The sequence below is a fragment of the Panthera onca genome, chromosome A1, assembly GCF_046562875.1.
Source record: "Panthera onca isolate mPanOnc1 chromosome A1, mPanOnc1 haplotype 2, whole genome shotgun sequence".
Taxonomy (NCBI): domain Eukaryota; kingdom Metazoa; phylum Chordata; class Mammalia; order Carnivora; family Felidae; genus Panthera; species Panthera onca.
Genome location: NC_138339.1, coordinates 132,843,557 through 132,865,650, shown reverse-complemented (window position 1 = coordinate 132,865,650; position 22,094 = coordinate 132,843,557). Strand labels below are relative to the sequence as shown.

The window sequence follows — 22,094 nt, the reverse complement described above, 5'->3', positions numbered from 1 at the left end:
TACCCACCTCTCCCCATGAGCAGATTACATTTTCTTCTACATTAATGACCAAATTAAGAAGATTTAGTTCAGTCTCCCAAATTAATGTAACATAGCCTCTCCTCTCCAGGTGCTTTGTTGTGATCTGTACGGTAGATGCATCTTGAGAGAGGTGTCCCTTTCTCCTTTCTGAAACCTTTATTGCAACCCAGATTCTTTGTCTTATGAGACTCTCAAGATCTTCAGGCTTGAAGACACCAGTGTTTCAGGATTTTCTTTCTACTCCTCTGCCTCCCTTTTCGCCTGACCTTGGTTCTAGCCGAGCCTTGGATTCCATTGCTGCTGATGGAGGGTGCTGCTGTCATCAACCTGCTCCTACTTGCCATTGTTGGACCTTGCTGGGAACCGAGGATCTTACTACCTTTTCTGGAAGACATTCATTTCCTCCTTTTGCTTTCAAAGACTTTCACTTTAGAAAAAAAAAAGTTTTATTTATTTTTTTGAGAGGGAGAGTGCAAACAAGAGAGGGGCAGAGAGAAAGGGGGACAGAGGATCCAGAGTAGGCTTGGCACTGACAGGCTGACAGCAGTGACCATGATGCAGCGCTTGAACTCGTGAACCATGAGGTCACGACCTGAGCCGAAGTCGGATGCTGAACTGACTAAGCCACCCAGGCGACCCCAAGCCGACTTTCCATTATCCTGATCCAGAGAAAAGGACATCTCTAATTTCCTTAGCTTTTGACTCCAAAAGTGTCTCTAAACCATAATGATCTTATGATACCAGAAGAGTCAGGGGAGTCTCCTGAATGTATTGCAGAATACAATGAATTAAACAGTGACAGACAGATGGTTTTTTTGGGTATAATGAGCCACTAAGATGTATTTCACGGAAAATGTTAGTATCCTGAGTGTAGATGTAACGCAGGATATAAAAAGAGTTCCACTTAAAAATTGGAAAAAAACATAATCTGAATAATGTTGTCTCTGAAGTTCAATTTGAATCAGCCTATTTGAATTTATTAAGTCAGGTGATAACCGGATTTCCCTTTCAATTGGTCCGGTTGAATCAGAATCATATAGTTATCCTAATGAAAAGGAAGTCGGTGTTCTATTTACAGTTTATCCCTGTTTCAACAGAGAAAAGAAAACACAGGTTAATCGTTTGAGATTTATGGTTTATTTATCTATTCCTAAACCTTTGGTTTTTAGATTTGCTTGGAACTATAGAAGAAATCCTGCCGAGAATCCCAGAAGGTATCAGTGTTTGGGCAATGAGTGATTCTGTTCCACGAGGCGTGATTTCACTCAAAGAAAAACTGAGGACGGCATCTGACAAGCCTGTGGCACACAGCCACCTTGTTGCCTCAAGCCTTAGGTCTACTCACGTTTATATCTTTACCTCTGGAACAACAGGTATGATCCCTTTCATCTTGAGAATTAAAAAGAAAGCAACATATTTGCAAAGCAACCGTAGTCACCATGGGTACTCAGCAAACATCTGAAAAAGCATGCATCCAAGAAGTCCTGAGGCTCTTAGATCTTAGAACCCTCAAACCTGGATGAAAAAGTGCATTGCTCTAACCACACGTGGCAAATTACCCTGTTCACTTGGCCACTGTCTCATTTAGAAAGATTTTCTTCAAACTTGATTCGATGAAGGACTCTGGAATGTCTGAACAGTTTGACCCAACCCAGTTGCTCGGAGTGTGAAATTTGGCCAGCCTCTTTGGCAAGATACCTGGTAGCTTCTCTGTTCCTTAAGATTCCTGATGCATAAAATGAAGAAATTAGCTGAAGTAGTTTCTAATTATCTTACTGGATTCAAAAATCCGTTAGTCTCTTTTAAAGGTCTTCTCTATTTTCGTGTACCATGTTAAATCCTAAACACAATCCAGCTATAGCTGTAATTTAAGCACCTGTAGCGGGCTCTCCCAGTTTTTCCTTAGGGTGATCGGAACACGTGACAAATAGGAAGTCTTGGAAGCCCTGCATGTTTTGGAGAAGATAGAAAATAGGATCAAGTAAATAAACATTCACACCTTTTTTTTTTTTTTTTTTTTTTTTTTTGGTAAAAATAACAACACACCAAAATAAAAAGAATAAACTGCCTAAGAATTCAACAAAATATTAAACTCAGTTGATTCTTAGGAAAAGTTGAATGGTCTTTATGGTAGGCTAAATACACTTTTGCAGTTAGTGTGAAAATGATTGGGTGTTTGAATTAAGTACATTAAAAATACTCTGTTCCTCATTTCCTGGGCACAGGCAGTAATATAAGCAAACTATTATTGCATAAATAGTTTTCTTACATTTTTCTTTTTCTTTCCTCTTCTGTGTATGTGTGTGCCTGTCTCTCTCTCTCTGTCTTTTTTAAATTTACTCTTTGGAGGCTAACGATCTCTTTTACACTGGAAAGTAGGCTGTGCTTTTAACTTCATTTAGAACAGCTTTGATAAATGAACTGGAAAATGCTAATGTGTATCAAATTGTCTGCATACATTTAGTCTGACTTTGGACTTTACAAGAGACAATAAAATTTCAGAAATGGTATGTTTTAAAAACTTCCAACAGAAGGTACTTAACCAATCTGTCTGTATGGCTGTTTTCTTGCTAAAAACAGAAAGTGACTGGTCTTCCAAACAATCTTCACCACTCCCCCAGCCCAAAGAGAACATGCCAAAGCCACTAGTAACAATTTTTGTTTTTCAGGATTGAAACCAGATTGTTTAACGCATTTGTACAACAGGCTGAAAGCAAAAGTACTACTAATTTTTATTTTATTTGATACTTATTTGTGTTAAAGTTATAGCACAGAGATGAAAAATTCTAATAGCTTAAGAAATTTTAGAGAAAAGTACCTCGCATGCCACCACTCCCCCACCCCCTGCCGCCTCAATTTCTCCTTCCCCAAACCAAATGCATTCAGTATTTTTAGATCTTTCTTTTTAGGAATCACCTCCATTTCTCTAAACAAAACAGGTATCTTACTGGATATTTAGTAGATTCTTACTGAAAAGTATCTACTGATTTCCCATGATGGAAATGAGGATTTGCCTTCCATCACCAGCCACTCTTTCTCTCCATTTATTTCTTTCTCTCTGGTGCAGACACTTTCTTTCCCCAACATCCTGCTAATGTGTCATCATTAATTTTGACTGGATTCGTATCAGTATCATAACTTAGTAAACACTATTATCTCCTTTTGTGTAAGATTTCCCCCCAACCTGAACTTAAGCATTATTGTTTTTGTTTGCTTGCTTACTTAGTTATCTATACACCTATCACTCATATTCACCCCTTTGTCAAAAAGAGAGCTCACCTTTGATATTGAAAAGATAGTCTGTATGTTGTCAAGCATGTGTTCTTGGCCACCTTTTGCCTGGAGCCTTCCTATGATTTCAGTCTCAACCCCTTGCTCTCTGACCATCCTGGGTTTATTTTTCACCATTGTCCTGGGAATTCCCTTCAGTTCTTTTTTTTCTGATCCCCCAATTCCTAGATCCTAAATTAGTTTCCTCAGTTCACTGCTCCACTTCCAGTAGCTATCTGCTAAGGAGTATTTAGGAGATGAATGGTTAAGTCCTCACATCCAGAAATGTCTATTTTCTACCCTTCTACTTAGCCACGTAGTATTCTAGGTTAGAAGAAAATTTCTATGCCAGGGTTTGAGGACATGGCTCCATGTTCTGACTTCCAGGACACATAGTGAGACATCATTTCTTTTCTGATTTCTTTGCCATTATATCCAAGCTGGTGTTGTTTTTCTCTTTGGAGGGGATTTTTATTATCTCCTGTGAGTCTTCAGTGGTCCTGAATGAGGTGATGACTTATACTGGGCCTGGTCTTACTTATCCATTTTGCTGGGAAATTTATAGGCCTTTTCTGTCTGGAAACTCATGTCTTACAAGTCTAGGTACTTGGAAATTAAAGAGAAAAAAGTTCTCTGTCCCCTTCTCTTTCCTTTTTTATTGCTATTCTTTCTGCCCATGTACTCCTTCTATTATATTTGTTTGTTTATTCTTTTGTCTTTGAAACTGTAACTTCTTAAAGATTGGTCTTCCTGGACTGAGTTGTTAATTTTCTAATCTTTTTATCCCATTTTCCTTCTCTTACTTTCATCTACTTTTTGAGAGATTTATCTTCCAAACCTCTATTCTCTGAAAATGCCTCTTTTTTCCACCATGTTATTTTTGTGTTATTATTTATTATCCCGTATCTCTCAGAATATTAGCAATAATTTTTTGAAAATTTCTCCTCTCTACCTTGTCTCTATTTTTGCCAACATCCTTTTATCTTTTGGTTTGTTTTGGTCTCTGTCCTTTATCCTAGAGGATTTCCTTAAATATTCACTTCATATTGAAAATGCATACAGAGAGAGTGCCGGAAGATGGCGGCGTAGGAGGACGCGGGGCTCACAGCGCGTCCTGCCGATCACTTAGATTCCACCTACACCTGCCTAAAGAACCCAGAAAACCGCCAGAGGATTAGCAGAACGGAGTCTCCGGAGTCAAGCGCAGACTAGAGGCCCACGGAAGAGGGTAGGAAGGGCGGCGAGGCGGTGCGCGCTCCACGGACTGGCGGGAGGGAGCCGGGGCGGAGGGGCGGCTCGCCGGCCAAGCGGAGCCCCCGAGTCTGGCTGGCAAAAACGGAGGGGCCGGACAGACTGTGTTCCGACAGCAAGCGCGACTTAGCGTCTGGGAGGTCATAAGTGAACAGCTCTGCTCGGAAAGCGGGAAGGCTGGAGGACAAAGGGAGGGAGAGCTGCTGAGCCCCCGGACGGCAGAGCTCAGCTTGGCGGGGAACAAAGGCGCCAGCGCCATCTCCCCCGCCCATCCCCCAGCCAAAATCCCAAAGGGAACCAGTTCCTGCCAGGGAACTTGCTCGCTCCGCGCAAACACCCAACTCTGTGCTTCTGCGGAGCCAAACCTCCGGCAGCGGATCTGACTCCCTCCCGCTGCCACAGGGCTCCTCCTGAAGTGGATCACCTAAGGAGAAGCGAGCTAAGCCTGCCCCTCCAGCCCCCGTGCACCTTGCCTACCCACCCCAGCTAATACGCCAGATCCCCAGCAACACAAGCCTGGCAGTGTGCAAGTAGCCAACACGGGACACGCCACCCCACAGTGAATCCCGCCCCTAGGAGAGGGGAAGAGAAGGCACACACCAGTCTGACTGTGGCCCCAGCAGTGGGCTGGGGGCAGACATCGGGTCGGACTGCGGCCCCGCCCACTAACTCCAGTTATACACCACAGCACAGGGGAAGTGCCCTGCAGGTCCTCACCACGCCAGGGACTCTCCAAAATGACCAAACAGAAGAATTCCCCTCAGAAGAATCTCCAGGAAATAACAACAGCTAATGAACTGATCAAAAAGGATTTAAATAATATAACAGAAAGTGAATTTAGAATAATAGTCATAAAATTAATCGCTGGGCTTGAAAACAGTATACAGGACAGCAGAGAATCTCTTGCCACAAAGATCGAGGGACTAAGGAACAGTCACGAGGAGTTGAAAAACGCTTTAAACGAATTGCAAAACAAAATGGAATCCACGATGGCTCGGCTTGAAGAGGCAGAGGAGAGAATAGGTGAACTAGAAGATAAAGTTATGGAGAAAGAGGAAGCTGAAAGAAAGAGAGATAAAAAAATCCAGGAGTATGAGGGGAAAATTAGAGAACTAAGTGATACACTAAAAAAAAATAATATACGCATAATTGGTATCCCAGAGGAGGAAGAGAGAGGGAAGGGTGCTGAAGGGGTACTTGAACAAATTATAGCTGAGAACTTCCCTGAACTGGGGAAGGAAAAAGGCATTGAAATCCAAGAGGCACAGAGAACTCCCTTCAGACGTAACTTGAATCGATCTTCTGCACGACATATCATAGTGAAACTGGCAAAATACAAGGATAAAGAGAAAATTCTGAAAGCAGCAAGGGATAAACGTGCCCTCACATATAAAGGGAGACCTATAAGACTCGTGACTGATCTCTCCTTTGAAACTTGGCAGGCCAGAAAGGCTTGGCACGATAACTACAGTGTGCTAAACAGAAAAAATATGCAGCCGAGAATCCTTTATCCAGCAAGTCTGTCATTTAGAATAGAAGGAGAGATAAAGGTCTTCCCAAACAAACAAAAACTGAAGGAATTTGTCACCACGAAACCAGCCCTACAAGAGATCCTAAGGGGGATCCTGTGAGACAAAGTACCAGAGACATCACTACAAGCATAAAACCTACAGACATCACAATGACTCTAAACCCATATCTTTCTATAATAACACTGAATGTAAATGGATTAAATGCGCCAACTAAAAGACATAGGGTATCAGAATGGATAAAAAAACAAGACCCATCTATTTGCTGTCTACAAGAGACTCATTTTAGACCTGAGGACACCTTTAGATTGAGAGTGAGGGGATGGAGAACTATTTATCATGCTCCTGGAAGCCAAAAGAAAGCTGGAGTAGCCATACTTATATCAGACAAACTAGACTTTAAATTAAAGGCTGTAACAAGAGATGAAGAAGGGCATTACATAATAATCACAGGGTCTATCCACCAGGAAGAGCTAACTATTATAAATGTCTATGCGCCAAATACCCGAGCCCCCAGATATATAAAACAATTACTCATAAACATAAGCAACCTTATTGATAAGAATGTGGTCATTGCAGGGGACTTTAACACCCCACTTACAGAAATGGATAGATCATCTAGACACACAGTCAATAAAGAAACAAGGGCCCTGAATGATACATTGGATCAGATGGACTTGACAGATATATTTAGAACTCTGCATCCCAAAGCAACAGAATATACTTTCTTCTCGAGTGCACATGGAACATTCTCCAAGATAGATCATATACTGGGTCACAAAACAGCCCTTCATAAGTTTACAAGAATTGAAATTATACCATGCATACTTTCAGACCACAATGCTATGAAGCTTGAAATCAACCACAGGAAAAAGTCTGGAAAACCTCCAAAAGCATGGAGGTTAAAGAACACCCTACTAACGAATGAGTGGGTCAACCAGGCAATTAGAGAAGAAATTAAAACATATATGGAAACAAACGAAAATGAAAATACAACAATCCAAACGCTCTGGGATGCAGCGAAGGCAGTCCTGAGAGGAAAATACATTGCAATCCAGGCCTATCTCAAGAAACAAGAAAAATCCCAAATACAAAATCTAACAGCACACCTAAAGGAAATAGAAGCAGAACAGCAAAGGCAGCCTAAACCCAGCAGAAGAAGAGAAATAATAAAGATCAGAGCAGAAATAAACAATATAGAATCTAAAAAAACGGTAGAGCAGATCAACGAAACCAAGAGTTGGTTTTTTGAAAAAATAAACAAAATTGACAAACCTCTAGCCAGGCTTCTCAAAAAGAAAAGGGAGATGACCCAAATAGATAAAATCATGAATGAAAATGGAATGATTACAACCAATCCCTCAGAGATACAAACAATTATCAGGGAATACTATGAAAAATTATATGCCAGCAAATTGGACAACCTGGAAGAAATGGACAAATTTCTAAACACCCACACTCTTCCAAAACTCAATCAGGAGGAAATAGAAAGCTTGAACAGACCCATAACCAGCGAAGAAATTGAATCGGTTATCAAAAATCTCCCAACAAATAAGAGTCCAGGACCAGATGGCTTCCCAGGGGAGTCCTACCAGACATTTAAAGCAGAGATAATACCTATCCTTCTCAAGCTATTCCAAGAAATAGAAAGGGAAGGAAAACTTCCAGACTCATTCTATGAAGCCAGTATTACTTTGATTCCTAAACCAGACAGAGACCCAGCAAAAAAAGAGAACTACAGGCCAATATCCCTGATGAATATGGATGCAAAAATTCTTAATAAGATACTAGCAAATCGAATTCAACAGCATATAAAAAGAATTATTCACCATGATCAAGTGGGATTCATTCCTGGGATGCAGGGCTGGTTCAACATTCGCAAATCGATCAACGTGATACATCACATTAACAAAAAAAAAGAGAAGAACCATATGATCCTGTCAATCGATGCAGAAAAGGCCTTTGACAAAATCCAGCACCCTTTCTTAATAAAAACCCTTGAGAAAGTCGGGATAGAAGGAACATACTTAAAGATCATAAAGGCCATTTATGAAAAGCCCACAGCTAACATCATCCTCAACGGGGAAAAACTGAGAGCTTTTTCCCTGAGATCAGGAACACGACAGGGATGCCCACTGTCACCGCTGCTGTTTAATATAGTGCTGGAAGTTCTAGCATCAGCAATCAGACAACAAAAGGAAATCAAAGGCATCAAAATTGGCAAAGATGAAGTCAAGCTTTCGCTTTTTGCAGATGACATGATATTATACATGGAAAATCCGATAGACTCCACCAAAGGTCTGCTAGAACTGATACATGAATTCAGCAAAGTTGCAGGATACAAAATCAATGTGCAGAAATCAGTTGCATTCTTATACACTAACAATGAAGCAACAGAAAGACAAATGAAGAAACTGATCCCATTCACAATTGCACCAAGAAGCATAAAATACCTAGGAATAAATCTAACCAAAGATGTAAAAGATCTGTATGCTGAAAACTATAGAAAGCTTATGCAGGTAATTGAAGAAGATATAAAGAAATGGAAAGACATTCCCTGCTCATGGATTGGAAGAATAAATATTGTCAAAATGTCAATACTACCCAAAGCTATCTACACATTCAATGCAATCCCAATCAAAATTGCACCAGCATTCTTCTCAAAACTAGAACAAGCAATCCTAAAATTCATATGGAACCACAAAAGGCCCCGAATAGCCAAAGTAATTTTGAAGAAGAAGACCAAAGCAGGAGGCATCACAATCCCAGACTTTAGCCTCTACTACAAAGCTGTCATCATCAAGACAGCATGGTATTGGCATAAAAACAGACACATAGACCAATGGAATAGAATAGAAACCCCAGAACTAGACCCACAAACGTATGGCCAACTCATCTTTGACAAAGCAGGAAAGAACATCCAATGGAAAAAAGACAGTCTATTTAACAAATGGTGCTGGGAGAACTGGACAGCAACATGCAGAAGGTTGAAACTAGACCACTTTCTCACACCATTCACAAAAATAAACTCAAAATGGATAAAGGACCTGAATGTGAGACAGGAAACCATCAAAACCTTAGAGGAGAAAGCAGGAAAAGACCTCTCTGACCTCAGCGGTAGCAATCTCTTACTCGGCACATCCCCAAAGGCAAGGGAATTAAAAGCAAAAGTGAATTACTGGGACCTTATGAAGATAAAAAGCTTCTGCACAGCAAAGGAAACAACCAACAAAACTAAAAGGCAACCAACGGAATGGGAAAAGATATTTGCAAATGACACATCGGACAAAGGGCTAGTATCCAAAATCTATAAAGAGCTCATCAAACTCCACACCCGAAAAACAAATAACCCAGTGAAGAAATGGGCAGAAAACATGAATAGACACTTCTCTAAAGAAGACATCCGGATGGCCAACAGGCACATGAAAAGATGTTCAACGTCGCTCCTTATCAGGGAAATACAAATCAAAACCACACTCAGATACCACCTCACGCCAGTCAGAGTGGCCAAAATGAAGAAATCAGGAGACTATAGATGCTGGAGAGGATGTGGAGAAACAGGAACCCTCTTGCACTGTTGGTGGGAATGCAAATTGGTGCAGCCGCTCTGGAAAGCAGTGTGGAGGTTCCTCAGAAAATTAAAAATAGACCTACCCTATGACCCAGCAATAGCACTACTAGGAATTTATCCAAGGGATACAGGAGTACTGATGCATAGGGGCACCTGTACCCCAATGTTTATAGCGGCACTCTCAACAATAGCCAAATTATGGAAAGAGCCTAAATGTCCATCAACTGATGAATGGATAAAGAAATTGTGGTTTATATACACAATGGAATACTACGTGGCAATGAGAAAAAATGAAATATGGCCTTTTGTAGCAACATGGATGGAACTGGAGAGTGTGATGCTAAGTGAGATAAGCCATACAGAGAAAGACAGATACCATATGGTTTCACTCTTATGTGGATCCTGAGAAACATAACAGAAACCCATGGGGGAGGGGAAGGAAAAAAAAAAAAAAAAAAAAAGAGGTTAGAGTGGGAGAGAGCCAAAGCATTAGAGACTGTTAAAAACTGAGAACAAACTGAGGGTTGATGGGGGGTGGGAGGGAGGGCAGGGTGGGAGGGAGGGCAGGGTGGGTGATGGGTATTGAGGAGGGCACCTTTTGGGATGAGCACTGGGTGTTGTATGGAAACCAATTTGACAGTAAATTTCATATATTAAAAAATAAAAAAAAATAAAAATAAAAAAAAAAAATAAAAATAAAAAAAAAAAATAAAAAAAAAAAATGTAAATCAAGGGGGTGGGAGGGAGGGGAGGGTGGGTGATGGGTATTAAGGAGGGCACCTGTTGGGATGAGCACTGGGTGTTGTATGGAAACCAATTTGACAATAAATTTCATATTTAAAAAATAAATAAATTAATTAAAAAAAAATAAAATAAAAAAAAAAAAAAAAAAAAAGAAAATGCATACAAAGAAACACACATAAAACCCCCCAAAACAAATCCTGACTAGAGGCTCTGTGTGCTTGAGTGGAATTTATGGACTGTTTGGTTTCATCGTAAAGGACATTTTGTCAGGGAATTCATGACTGTCAGTGTCTTTCAGTTTGTTACTTGTGGACGATTCAGATTCCTCAGACAGGATTCTTGAAGGGTGAAACGAGTCAAATGTGAAAGGGAGCTGAAGGCAAAGGCAGACTTTCTTTTTTTATTCCTCTTATTTGCTCAGTATTTCTTCTTCCCGAGGTTTCCAGAGGCTTCTCTTTTCCGGAGGGTATATCTCATAATTTCTACCAGAATAGTGGAAGCAATCTGGGGCTATAATTTTGTATTATTTTTTGAATTGTAAAACAAATATCAAGAAGCATTTATTGACATTCTTCTAAAATTGGTTTGTGAATGATCTTACACAGGGAGTGTTCTACAAATGTCATCCTCTTTTAACTTAAAGTCTAAGCAATGTGGGGTCCTCTTATAAAGAACAGAGCAGAGCAATGTACAGAACTGGTCACAGATATCACGATTTAATAATATAATGCTATCGAAGAGTCTGACAAAACCATATGGAGCCTCCTTGAAGATTTAATTAATATTTTTTTATAAAAGGCTTCTCTCTCTAATACAAAATGTTGCTTTTGCAACTCAAAATCTTGTGCTGAATTAAGTGACTGTAACGGTAATAAATATGATCATTTATATTAGTATGCCATTTGATGTCATAAAAGTCACTTGATTCTCACACAATAAAGTCTTAGGATGTTGATAATGAAGAAGGTGTTGATGCAAGTTAGGAAGTGATATAGAAAGTGGGCTTTGACAAATTATGGAAAGAGCCTAAATGTCCATCAGCTGATGAATGGATAAAGAAATTGTGGTTTATATACACAATGGAATACTACATGGCAACGAGAAAGAGTGAAATAGGGCCTTTTGTAGCAACATGGATGGAACTGGAGAGTGTTACGCTAAGTGAAATAAGTCATACAAAGAAAGACAGGTACCATATGTTTTCACTCTTATGTGGATCCTGGGAAACTTAACAAAGACCGTGGCGGAGGGGAAGGAAAAAAAAAAAGGTTAGAGAGGGAGGGAGCCAAAACATAAGAGACTCTTAAAAACTGAGAACAAACTGAGGGTTGATGGGGGGTGGGAGGGAGGGGAGGGTGGGTGATGGGTATTGAGGAGGGCACCTTTTGGGATGAGCACTGGGTGTTGTATGGAAACCAATTTGACAATAAATTTCATATTTCAAAAAAAAAAAAAGAAAGTGGGCTTTGAAAAAGTGAATGATGGAGAGAGAATCTTCTCATAAGCCCTTTTGGCAGGTTATAAGGAAGCCTGTCAGCTGGTATTAAACATTTCCTATCCATTCTTACCACTGCCAAGTTCTGTTTGCCCAAGGTCACCAAAATAATATATTCCTGGATCTGAGCAGACACAGTCTGTCTCCAAGTGAGAAAAAGATTGAGTTCAGTTTTGAAGGCATTCGTGTTTCTTTGACATAAGTGATAATGTGATATTTTAATGAACAAAGGTTGAGAATTGTATAGATTCCCTTTTCTATAACATTGACATCATGGTTTCTTAAATAGAACTTCTATAAAGCTCCTTGTTTATAGTTCCATATTTATCTTCCATTTCAATAGGGTGCCTGCTAATCAAATTTCTGAGCCTTTCTGGGATTCTGTGGGGGCAGATCAGCTTTCCTCAAGGTTTATCTCCTGTGTCAGCTTTTTGGGTCTGCTGTGTACACAGCTGTCCTTCTGCTTTTCCAAAATTTGGTTGTTTTCATCTGTAATTCCATTCTTTTTGCCTTGAGTGTATGTGTTCTATCTGCAAACATCTAGTTCTCTTATTGTTCACTGGGCTTGGTTAGGTAGGTTCAAGAATCTCTAGGAAAGCTGTTTAAGCCTGGACAGAGGAGCCATTGGTTTGACCGTTCCTAGAAGGAGGGGGAAGAAGAAAACGAGGTCACTGCCTGCCACACTATGCCTGGAAGCCAGTGGCTAGCACCATCTCAATCTCTCTGTCCTTTGTCTCTCCTTTTCCTTGACCTTATGGATTTTTTCATTTTTCCAAAACTATCCCAGAATTCCTTAAATTATTTATTCCTACCTCTGAATTGGATCATCTCTCCCTTCTTTATCCTCCTAATCCTCAACTCACTGGACACAGCTTCCCTCCCACCTTTATGCCTGGACCTCCTCCTGGACATGTGAGGAGTTCCAATGCTAGGGATTCATAGAAGGTTAGGAGAGCAGAGGACTTTGGAGACCATATTAGGTATCTTTTCTCCACGTCTGTTGTACAGCATATCCCTTCACAACTTTAAAAAAATGAAATAAAAATCGAAAAGGGACTTTATGACCACATAAGTTTGAGAAACACCATAACAAAAATACCAAAGTTTCTGCACCATTGGGCTCCACAAGGGCTTTAATATGTTAATGTGCTTTCTAACTCTTTAAAGGCAGGACTTTAAAATGCTGTTTTAACAAACTTTATTCTCCTATTTCTTTTTTCCTTCTTTCCAACTTTAACCTCCATCAAGTTTTGATCACTTTCATTTCCCGGACAAGTTCATAATTGTTGTCTCTTATCAAAAAATCTAACTGAATACTTTGGATGGCTTATAATACATTAACAAGGTCATTATCACTTAAAGCTAACCAGATTAGGAAGGGAAACATGGCTAATTAGTTTACTAGTGTGCTTTGAAGGAGGTACATAAGCTCACAGGAAACACCTGGATAAAGCATCCTTATTTTTGGTCACAACCCCTAGTAAAAAGCTACTTTTAAAGCTGGGTTGCCATGAAATCAGGAGCAGTGTGGGAAGTAGGGAATATAGTGACTGAAGGACCATGGGTGGGAACTTCTTGGAAGCAGAAAACACATAAATGCTTGATCCTCTGGATGAAGAAGAGAAAGGCATTGAATTACCAAAAGCCAAAGATGGAGCTAGTCTTACCCAATGGGTTTAACAAGAAAATTTGGAGAGATTCCCCATGCATGAGGAGGACAATAAACTTCTATGGTGTGAGATGCCAAGCTATCAGGAAGAGCCAGAGAGATTTCTTTTTAAAAAAATTAGTAAATTTTAGTTAGGATAAAATGCAAGACAATACCAGCTTTGCATATGAGATCAATTATCTTCCATTTTAGTAGACATGGAGCACAAAGCTTGTCAGAAAATGTCAAAGCAGGTGAGGCAACAGGGTGGACTTGAGGTTCACCTGGGTAAAATGTCTAGGGGTCATTGAAGCCTCTGGTTCATAGCTCTATGTGCTGCGGTGACCAAAAACCCCATGAAAATGTTGGCTTTTTATCAGTGAATATGTTGAATCAGAGGAAAGAATGATGTCCTACTATTGTAGGATGTCCAGAGCAAACTGGAGTTTAGTTTGTATGCAATAGGTAGTGCTCGTTGTCTCAGTGAGATATATGTTGGGAGATAGATAGAAATACCACCATGAGTCAAATCTCATTTGGAAGATCAAGTATCATTTCAAAGAGGTTGAGCCAAACAGGTAAATGATCAGTAGTAGGAGGTCCAGGAGAAAGTACCAGCCATAGGGCATTACATGGGGCCAGAGAATACCTAGAGAAGCATGTATTGGGCAGTAGGAGATTTTGGCTATAAAATTCGAACATCAGACATGGGAGTGTATTTTATTTTATAACTTATTTTTATTGAATAAATTCTATGTGTAGCATTGTAAATTTAAATTATATAATGTGTTACTTTGAAACATTATATTATAATACCTCTATATAGTGATATTTAGCATATCACATAATTATAGTACAATTTTACTGTTATATTCCTTGTACTATACCTTAGATTTCTACACCTTATTGACTATTCCTTAAAAGTTTGTACCCTTAAACACCATCACTTTTATCCCCCTCCCCCCACACCCATCCTTTGGCAACATTTTACTCTCTGGTTTTTGTAGGCTTAACATTTTTAGATCCCATATATAAGTGACATCATACAGTACTTGTCTTTCTCTTTCTGACTTATCTCACATAGCATAATGTGCTCACAGTCTATCCATGTTGTCTCAAATGGGAGAATAGCTTTCTTTTTAATGACTGAATAATATCCCACTGTGTATATGGACCACATCTTTTTTTATCCATTGATGGGCATTTGGGTTGTTTCCCTATCTTAACTATTATGAATAATACTGTGATAAACATGGGAGAGCAGATTATCTGATTGAAATCACATTTTGATTTCCTTTGGGTATATATCCAGAAGTAGAATTGGACTGTGTGGTAAATCTGTTCTTTAATTTTTTGAAGAACCTCCATATTGTTTTCTATAGTGCTGAGTCCAGTTTACACTCCACAAGCAATGTATAAATATTCCCTTTTTATTGCATCTTTGCCAGAATCTGTTGTCTCTTGTCTTCTTGGCTGTAGCCATTCTAACACGTGTGAGGTGATATCTCACTGTGGTTTTGATTTGCATTTCCCTGGTGATTAGTGATGTTGCATATCTTTTCAGGTATCTGGCCATTTTGATGTACATTTTGGAGAACTGTCTATTAGTTTTTCTTCCCAGTTTTTAATTGTATTTTTTTTCTGTTACTGAGTTGATTTACTTCTTTACATATTTTGAATATTAACTCCTTATCTGATATATGGTTTGCAGAAATTTTCTCCCATTCTATAGGTTGTCTTTTTATTTGGCTGTTTGTTTATTTATTTATTTATTTATTTATTTATTTATTTATTTATTTATTTTGTTTTGCTGTAAAGAAGCTTTTGAGTTTGATGTGATCCCATTTGTTGAATTTTCTTTTATTGTTTATGCTTTTGGTATCATGTTAAAAAAATTAATGCCAAGAGCAGTATCAACAAGCTTCTTCCATATATTTTCTTTTAGGAGTTTTATTGTATTAGATTTTATGTTTAAGTCTTTGATACATGGTGAGTTCATTTTTTTTATGGTGTGAGATAGAGGTCCAATTTCATCGTTCTATATGTTGTTAACACCTTTTTAAGTTTATTTATTTATTTTGAGAGAGAGAGAGAGCAAGCATGTGGACGGACAGAGAGAGGGGAGAGAGAACATTCTAAGCCTGATGTGGGGCTCGATCTCATGAACTGTGAGATCATGAACTGAACTGAAATCAAGAGGCTGACACTTAACTTCATGAACTGAACTGAAATCAAGAGGCTGACACTTAACTGACTGAGCCACCTCGGTGCCCCTCATTGTTCTACGTATGTTTTTCTAGTATTCCCAGCATCATTTGTTGAGGAGACTACCTTTTACCCACTAGGTATTCTTGGCTTCCTGGTCAAATATTAGTTGACCATATATGCCAGGGTTTAATTCTGGGCTCTCCATTCTGTTCCATTAGTAGATATGCCTCTTTTTGTGCCAGTGCCTACTGTGTTTATTACTGTGGCTTTGTAGTATAGTTTGAAATTCAGAAGCATGATACCTCTGTCTTTGTTCTTTTTTTCTCAGTATTACATTGGCTATTTGTGGTCTTCTGTGGTTCCACACAAATGGGGTCTTCTGTGGTTCCACACAAATTTTCAGATTGTTTCCTATATTTCTGTGAAGAATGCCTTTGGTACTTTGATGGTGATTGCTTTGAATCTGTAGATGGCTTTAAGTAGTTTGGCAATTCTTATAATATTAATTCTTCTGATCCATGAACATGGGATGTCTTTCTATTTGTGTCTTCTTTAATTTCTTTTAGCAAAGTTTTATAGTTTTCATTGTACAGATCTTTTATTTCCTTGAGTATATTTATTCCTATGCATTTTATTGTTTTTGATGCTATTGTGAATGGGATGGTGTTCTTTCTTTTTCAGATGAGTCATCATTAGTGTAAAGGAACACAATTGATTTCTGTATGTTGATTTTGTGTCCTGACCCTTCACTGAAACTGTTGATCAATTCCAATAGTCTTTTGCCTAATTCTTTGGGATTTTCTCTATATATAGGATAATATCATCAGCAAATAATGACAATTTTACTTCTTTTTTTCCTATTTGGAGAACATTTATTTCTTTATCTTGCCTAATTGCTCTTGCTAAGACTTCCAGTAATGTATTAAATAGGAATTGTAATAGTGGGCATCCTTTGCCTTGTCCTTGATCTTATTAGGAGTGTTTTCAATTTCTCTCTGTTGAACTGTCAGCCTGTCATATATGGCCTTTATTATGTTGAGGTGTATTCCTTCAATACACAGTCTGTTAAAGGTTTTTATTAAAAGAGGATGTTTATTATCAAACACTTTTCTTCTAGGTCTCTTGAAATGATCGTGTGATTTTTAGGTTTCATCTGATTGATGTGGTGTGTTATATTTATTGATTTGCGTATGTTGAACCATCCTTGGATCCCAGGGATAAATCCCACTTGGTCATGGTGTATCATGCTTTTAATGTGTTCTAGAATTCAGTTTGCTAATATTGAGAATTGTTGCATCTGTTTTAATCAGGGATATTGGTTACTATTTTTTTTTTCTTGTATTTTTATCTGGTTTTGGTATCAAAGTAATGCTGATCTTGTACAGTGCATTTGGAAGTGTTGCTTCCTTGTCAGTATTTTCTTCAAATGTTTGGTAGAAGTCTCCAGTGAAGGAGCTGGTCCTGGAGATTTCACTTTGGGGAGTTTTTGGTTTTTTTATACTCAGTCTTTTTACTCATTATTGATCTGTTACGATTTCCTATTTCTTCCTGATTGAGTCTTGGTACGTTGTGTGCTTCTAGCAATGTATCCATTGCTTCTATGTTATGTAATTTGTTGGCATATAATTGTTCATATTAGTGTCTCATGATCCTTTTTATTTCTATAGTGGCAGTTGTAATGTCTTCTCTTTTGTTTCTAATTTTATTTATTTGATTCTTCTCTCTTCTCTAGTCTACCAATTTTGTTGAACTTTTTAAAGAACCAGGCTTTAGTTTTGTCGATTTTTTTTTATTGTTTATTTTGGTTTGTATTTCTCTGATCCTCATTATTTCCTTCCTTCTGCTAACTTTGGGCTTATTTTTTCCTTTTACTAGCTCCTTGAGGTATAAAGTTAGGTTACTTGAGACCTTTCTAATTTCTTAATGTAGGTATTTATAGCTATAAACTTTCTTCTAAGAACTGCTATTGCTGCATCCCACAATATTTGTTATGTTGTGTTTTCTTTTCTTTGGTTTTGAGATACATTTTTTATTTCCCTTTTGATCTCTTCTTTGACTCAATGGATGTTTAGAAGTGTGTTGTTTAGGGCGCCTGGGTGGCTCAGTCGGTTAAGCGTCCGACTTCAGCTCAGGTCACGATCTCGCGGTCTGCGAGTTCGAGCCCCGCATCGGGCTCTGGGCTGATGGCTCGGAGCCTGGAGCCTGCTTCTGATTCTGTGTTTCCGTCTCTCTCTGCCCCTCCCCCGTTCATGCTGTGTCTCTCTCTGTCTCAAAAGTAAATAAACGTTAAAAAAAAAATTTTTTTTTAAATAAAAAAAAAAAAAAAAAAAAAAAAAAAAGAAGTGTGTTGTTTAGCCTCCACCATTTGTAGATTTCACTTTCCCTTGTTGCAGATTTCCAGTTTCATACCATTCTGGTCAGAGAAGATAATTGGTATGATTTCATTCTTCTTAAATTTGCTAAGATCTGTTTTGTGATCTACCCTGGAGACTTTTGCATTGCATTTGAGAAGAATGTGTATTTTGCTGCTGCTGGATGGAATGTTCTGTTTATATCTATTAGGCCCATTTGTTCTAAAATGTGGTTCAATTCCAGTGTTTCCCTGTTGATTTTCTTACTGAATGATCTACCTATTGTTGATAGTGGGGTATTGAAGTCCCCTACAATTGCTTCTTGGTCTTTTGGTTAAGATCAAATGTGAAGTCCCCTACAATTATTATATTGTCTATTTCTCCCTTAAGATCTGTTATTAGTTGCTTAATACATTTTGATACTCAGGTGTGGAGAACATATAATGACAATCATCGTATCTTCTTGCTGTATTGACCCCTTACTGTATAATGACCTTTTCTCTCTTATTACTCATTTGGCTTGAAGTCTGTTTTGTTATATAAATATGGCTATGCCTGCCATCCTTTCATTTCCATTTGCTTGGAATATCATCTTTCATCCTTCGATTATGAACCTATGTGTGTCTTTAGAGCTGAAATAGTCTCCTATAGGCAGCATATAGTTGAGTCTTGTTTGTTTTAACCTATGCAGCCACGCTGTGCCTTTTGACTTACAGTACAATCTGTTTACATTCAGGGTGATTATTGATATGCAAAGATTTACTACAGTCATTTTATCTTTTGCCTTCTGGGTATTTTGTGTTTCCATTGTTTCATTTCCCTTCCCTTTATGTCTTCCTTTGGAAGTTGGTGGTTTCCATGCTGGTTTGCTCAGTCTCCCCCCTTTTTATGCTTAATGTCTCTGCTCTAGATTTTTGCTTTGTGGTTACCAAGCATTTACATAAAATATCTTAGATAAAATAGTTCTTATTCTGCTGATAGCGATTTATCTTCATTCACCTATAAAGTTTCTGTCTTTTTATTCTTACCCTTTTATATTTTTGATGTCATAAGTTATCTCTTTTTATGCTGTGATTTTATTACCAAGTTGTAGCAGCTAGTTATTATTATTTTTTTAATGTTTATTTTTGAGAGAGAGAAAGAGTGAGCACAGTACGAGCAGCGAGAGAGGGAGACACAGAATCGGAATCAGGCTCTAGGCTCTGAGCCATCAGCACAGAGCCGGATGCAGGACTCAAACCCACCAACTGCGAGATTATGACCTGAGCTGAAGTCGGATGCTTAACCGACCGAGCCACCCAGGCGCCCCAGGAGCTAATTTTAATGCTATTTTCCTTTATCCTTTATGTTATAATTAGGAGTTTATTATACTATTTTAACAAAGAGTTATAGTATTCTAGTTCTGACTACTTAGCGACCTAATCAGAGTTTTGTGTATTTTTGTCTTTTTGTTTCAGCTCAGAGAGCTCCTTTCAATATTTCGTGTGGTGGTGAACTCCCTCAGTTTTGTTTGTTTGGGAAAGCCTTTATTTCTGCTTAATTTCTGAAAGAACTTTGCCAGATGGATTATTGTTGGCTGGCAGTTTTTATCTTCCAATATCTTCCAATATTTGAATATTTCATTCCATTCTCTCCTGGCCTGTAGAATTTTTGCTGAGAAATCTGATGATAGCCTAATGGGGGTACCTTTGTAGACTGTTGTCTTTTTTTCCCCCTGGCTACCTTTATCATTCTTTCATTATCATTGGCTTTTGACAGTTTAATATAATGTTCTTGGAAAAGATCTTTTGCATTGAAATACTAAGGTATTCTATTAGCTTCATGGACTTGTATATACCCAGTTCCTTCCCCAGGTATGGTAAGTTCTCAGCTATTATTTCTTTAAATATTCATTCTGCCCTCTTCTCCCTCTCATCTCCTTCTGGGTACCCATTATTCTTGTGTTGGCTTTTCTAATGGAATGAGATAGTTCTCATAGGTTTTCTTCACTTTTTAAAAATCTTAGTTTTTATCTACTCTTACACCTGAATCATCTCTATACTTTTATCTTCCATCTAGTTAATTTTCTCTTCCATATGATCTGGTCTATTTCCAGTGAATTCTAATGCATCTTTCATCTCATATATTGAATTCTTCAGCTCCAGAACTGGTAAAGTACTCCTATTCATTAATTTTATCCCTGAGATCATCATATTGTCTTTCTGAGTTTTCTTGTAGGTCATTGAATTTCTTCATGATAGATATTTTAAATTCCATACCAGTTAGATTCCATTATTCCATATTTTGAGGTTCTGTTTATGAAATATTGTCATTTTCTTTTTGTTATACTGTATTACCCTGATTTTTCACGATGTTTGATGAAAAGTGCCTCCGGCACCGTATTTAAAGTGGCAAACACTTTTCTTATGTAGGCAAGGTGGGTTTTTTGGTAGTAAATATTTTAAGTAATGCTTTACACCAATGTGGGGCTCCAAGCCACATACCAGAGATCAAGGGTCTCACGCTCCATCTACTGAGCCAGCCAGGTCTCCCAGACAAGGTTTTGTTTTCTATGATACTAACAGTTGAAAACAAAGGTAGTTAGGAGCCTTCCTTTTGTTTTCCAGAAGGTGGCGCTATAGCACCAGTTCTTGGTTTCTCTTTCTGGAGCTGGCAGCACTTAAAAAAGGCAGAGTGGTGGGGGCCTGGGGGTCTACTTAGCTCTTGGGGCTTTGGGTGTGCCTCTGCCCTTGTAGGGGGAATCATCAAGCGTTGGGAGGAAGGGTGACCTAGAGATCTATGGGTGGTCCTCTTGAGTCCTGGGGCAGCCAGTAGGAGTCACTTTGCTTCACTTCTCTTTGTCTGCCTCTTTGACTTTCCTTTCCCTCCCCTCAGTCACTGTGGTCACTCCTGAGAGAGAGCAACTGGTCCTTCCAGTGGCAGCACATGTGGCCAGGCCAATTCACCACTCATTCACCTTCACCTTGGATCTCCTCCGCCACAAGGGTCATGCTGGCCTGCTCTTGGGCCAGCTACCTCATTCTCTGCTCCACGGCTCCAGTGCCACTTCCCTCTCTCTGTCATTGCCTCTGGGGTCCAGTTCAGCCATGATCGTATCCACCAGTGGATGGATGGATCTCTGGGTTGTCTTCGTGAGCTATGCCGCGGCACTTTTCGAGGGAGGTAATTATACATGTCCCCTTAGTTGTATATCAGAGGGAAGAGAAACAAGGACTGACTCACACAGCCTCGCAGCTGACATCAGTGTAGGGGTGTATTTTACTATAAGACTTCAAGGCAAGCTGAAAATAATAAGGAAGTACTTCCGTTTGGGAAACACATTGTGAAATTTAGGACTCCATTTCTAGAAGTGGGAAATCAAGTCCACCTGGGTGCAACAGTAAGTTTGTAGAGCCACTGACATTAGTGACCTGCCTTTGACAGATAGTGAGTAGGACTGTATCAGTATGTGGGGTAGAGAAAAAAGCTATACTTCTGGCTCTACTATCTGCTGCTCTTCACTTTTAATCCTGTTATTTGCTTATTCCTGGGGCTTTTCTGACGTTGGTTGCCACTTGCATCTCTGGAACAACAAATGATACTCCTTGTCACCGTTGCGTTTTGTGAAGTGAAGTAACTTTATTGGTGAGGTAGATTTGGGCTGGGACCCTCTGAGTGAAGACATTCCAAAAATATTAGAACTCTTTGAAGTGACAGACAAAATAGGACTAAAGTAGCATTTAATCTAACAGATGAATTTAAGAGAGGGTACTTATCATTGTGAAAACAAGTTGTGTCCCATGGTAAGGAATTGTATGTTGAAACATGAAATTGCTGATATTCAATCTCAAATAAGCCAATTTCATATTACATTATGTACTAACTGGATGAATTTATTATGCTGGCATTGTAATCCAAAAGACCATAACGATATGGAAAATAAAAAAAAGTAAGCAAAACGTTTTATATATTAATCACAACTACAAATGTTTTTAAGAAACCCATTGTACATAGAAGAAGACTGGAA

At 38.8% G+C, this 22,094-nt stretch overlaps 1 protein-coding gene across 1 annotated transcript in view; it reads left to right on the top strand.

The window, feature by feature from the left end:
- The window catches only part of SLC27A6 (solute carrier family 27 member 6), an 81,059-nt gene that overhangs the window by 18,108 nt on the left and 40,857 nt on the right, over positions 1-22,094 (top strand). The window contains exon 2 of the mRNA XM_060636226.3: positions 1,191-1,394. Coding sequence (XP_060492209.2) covers positions 1,191-1,394 — 204 coding nt within the window. The remainder of the gene's footprint in view (positions 1-1,190; positions 1,395-22,094) is intronic.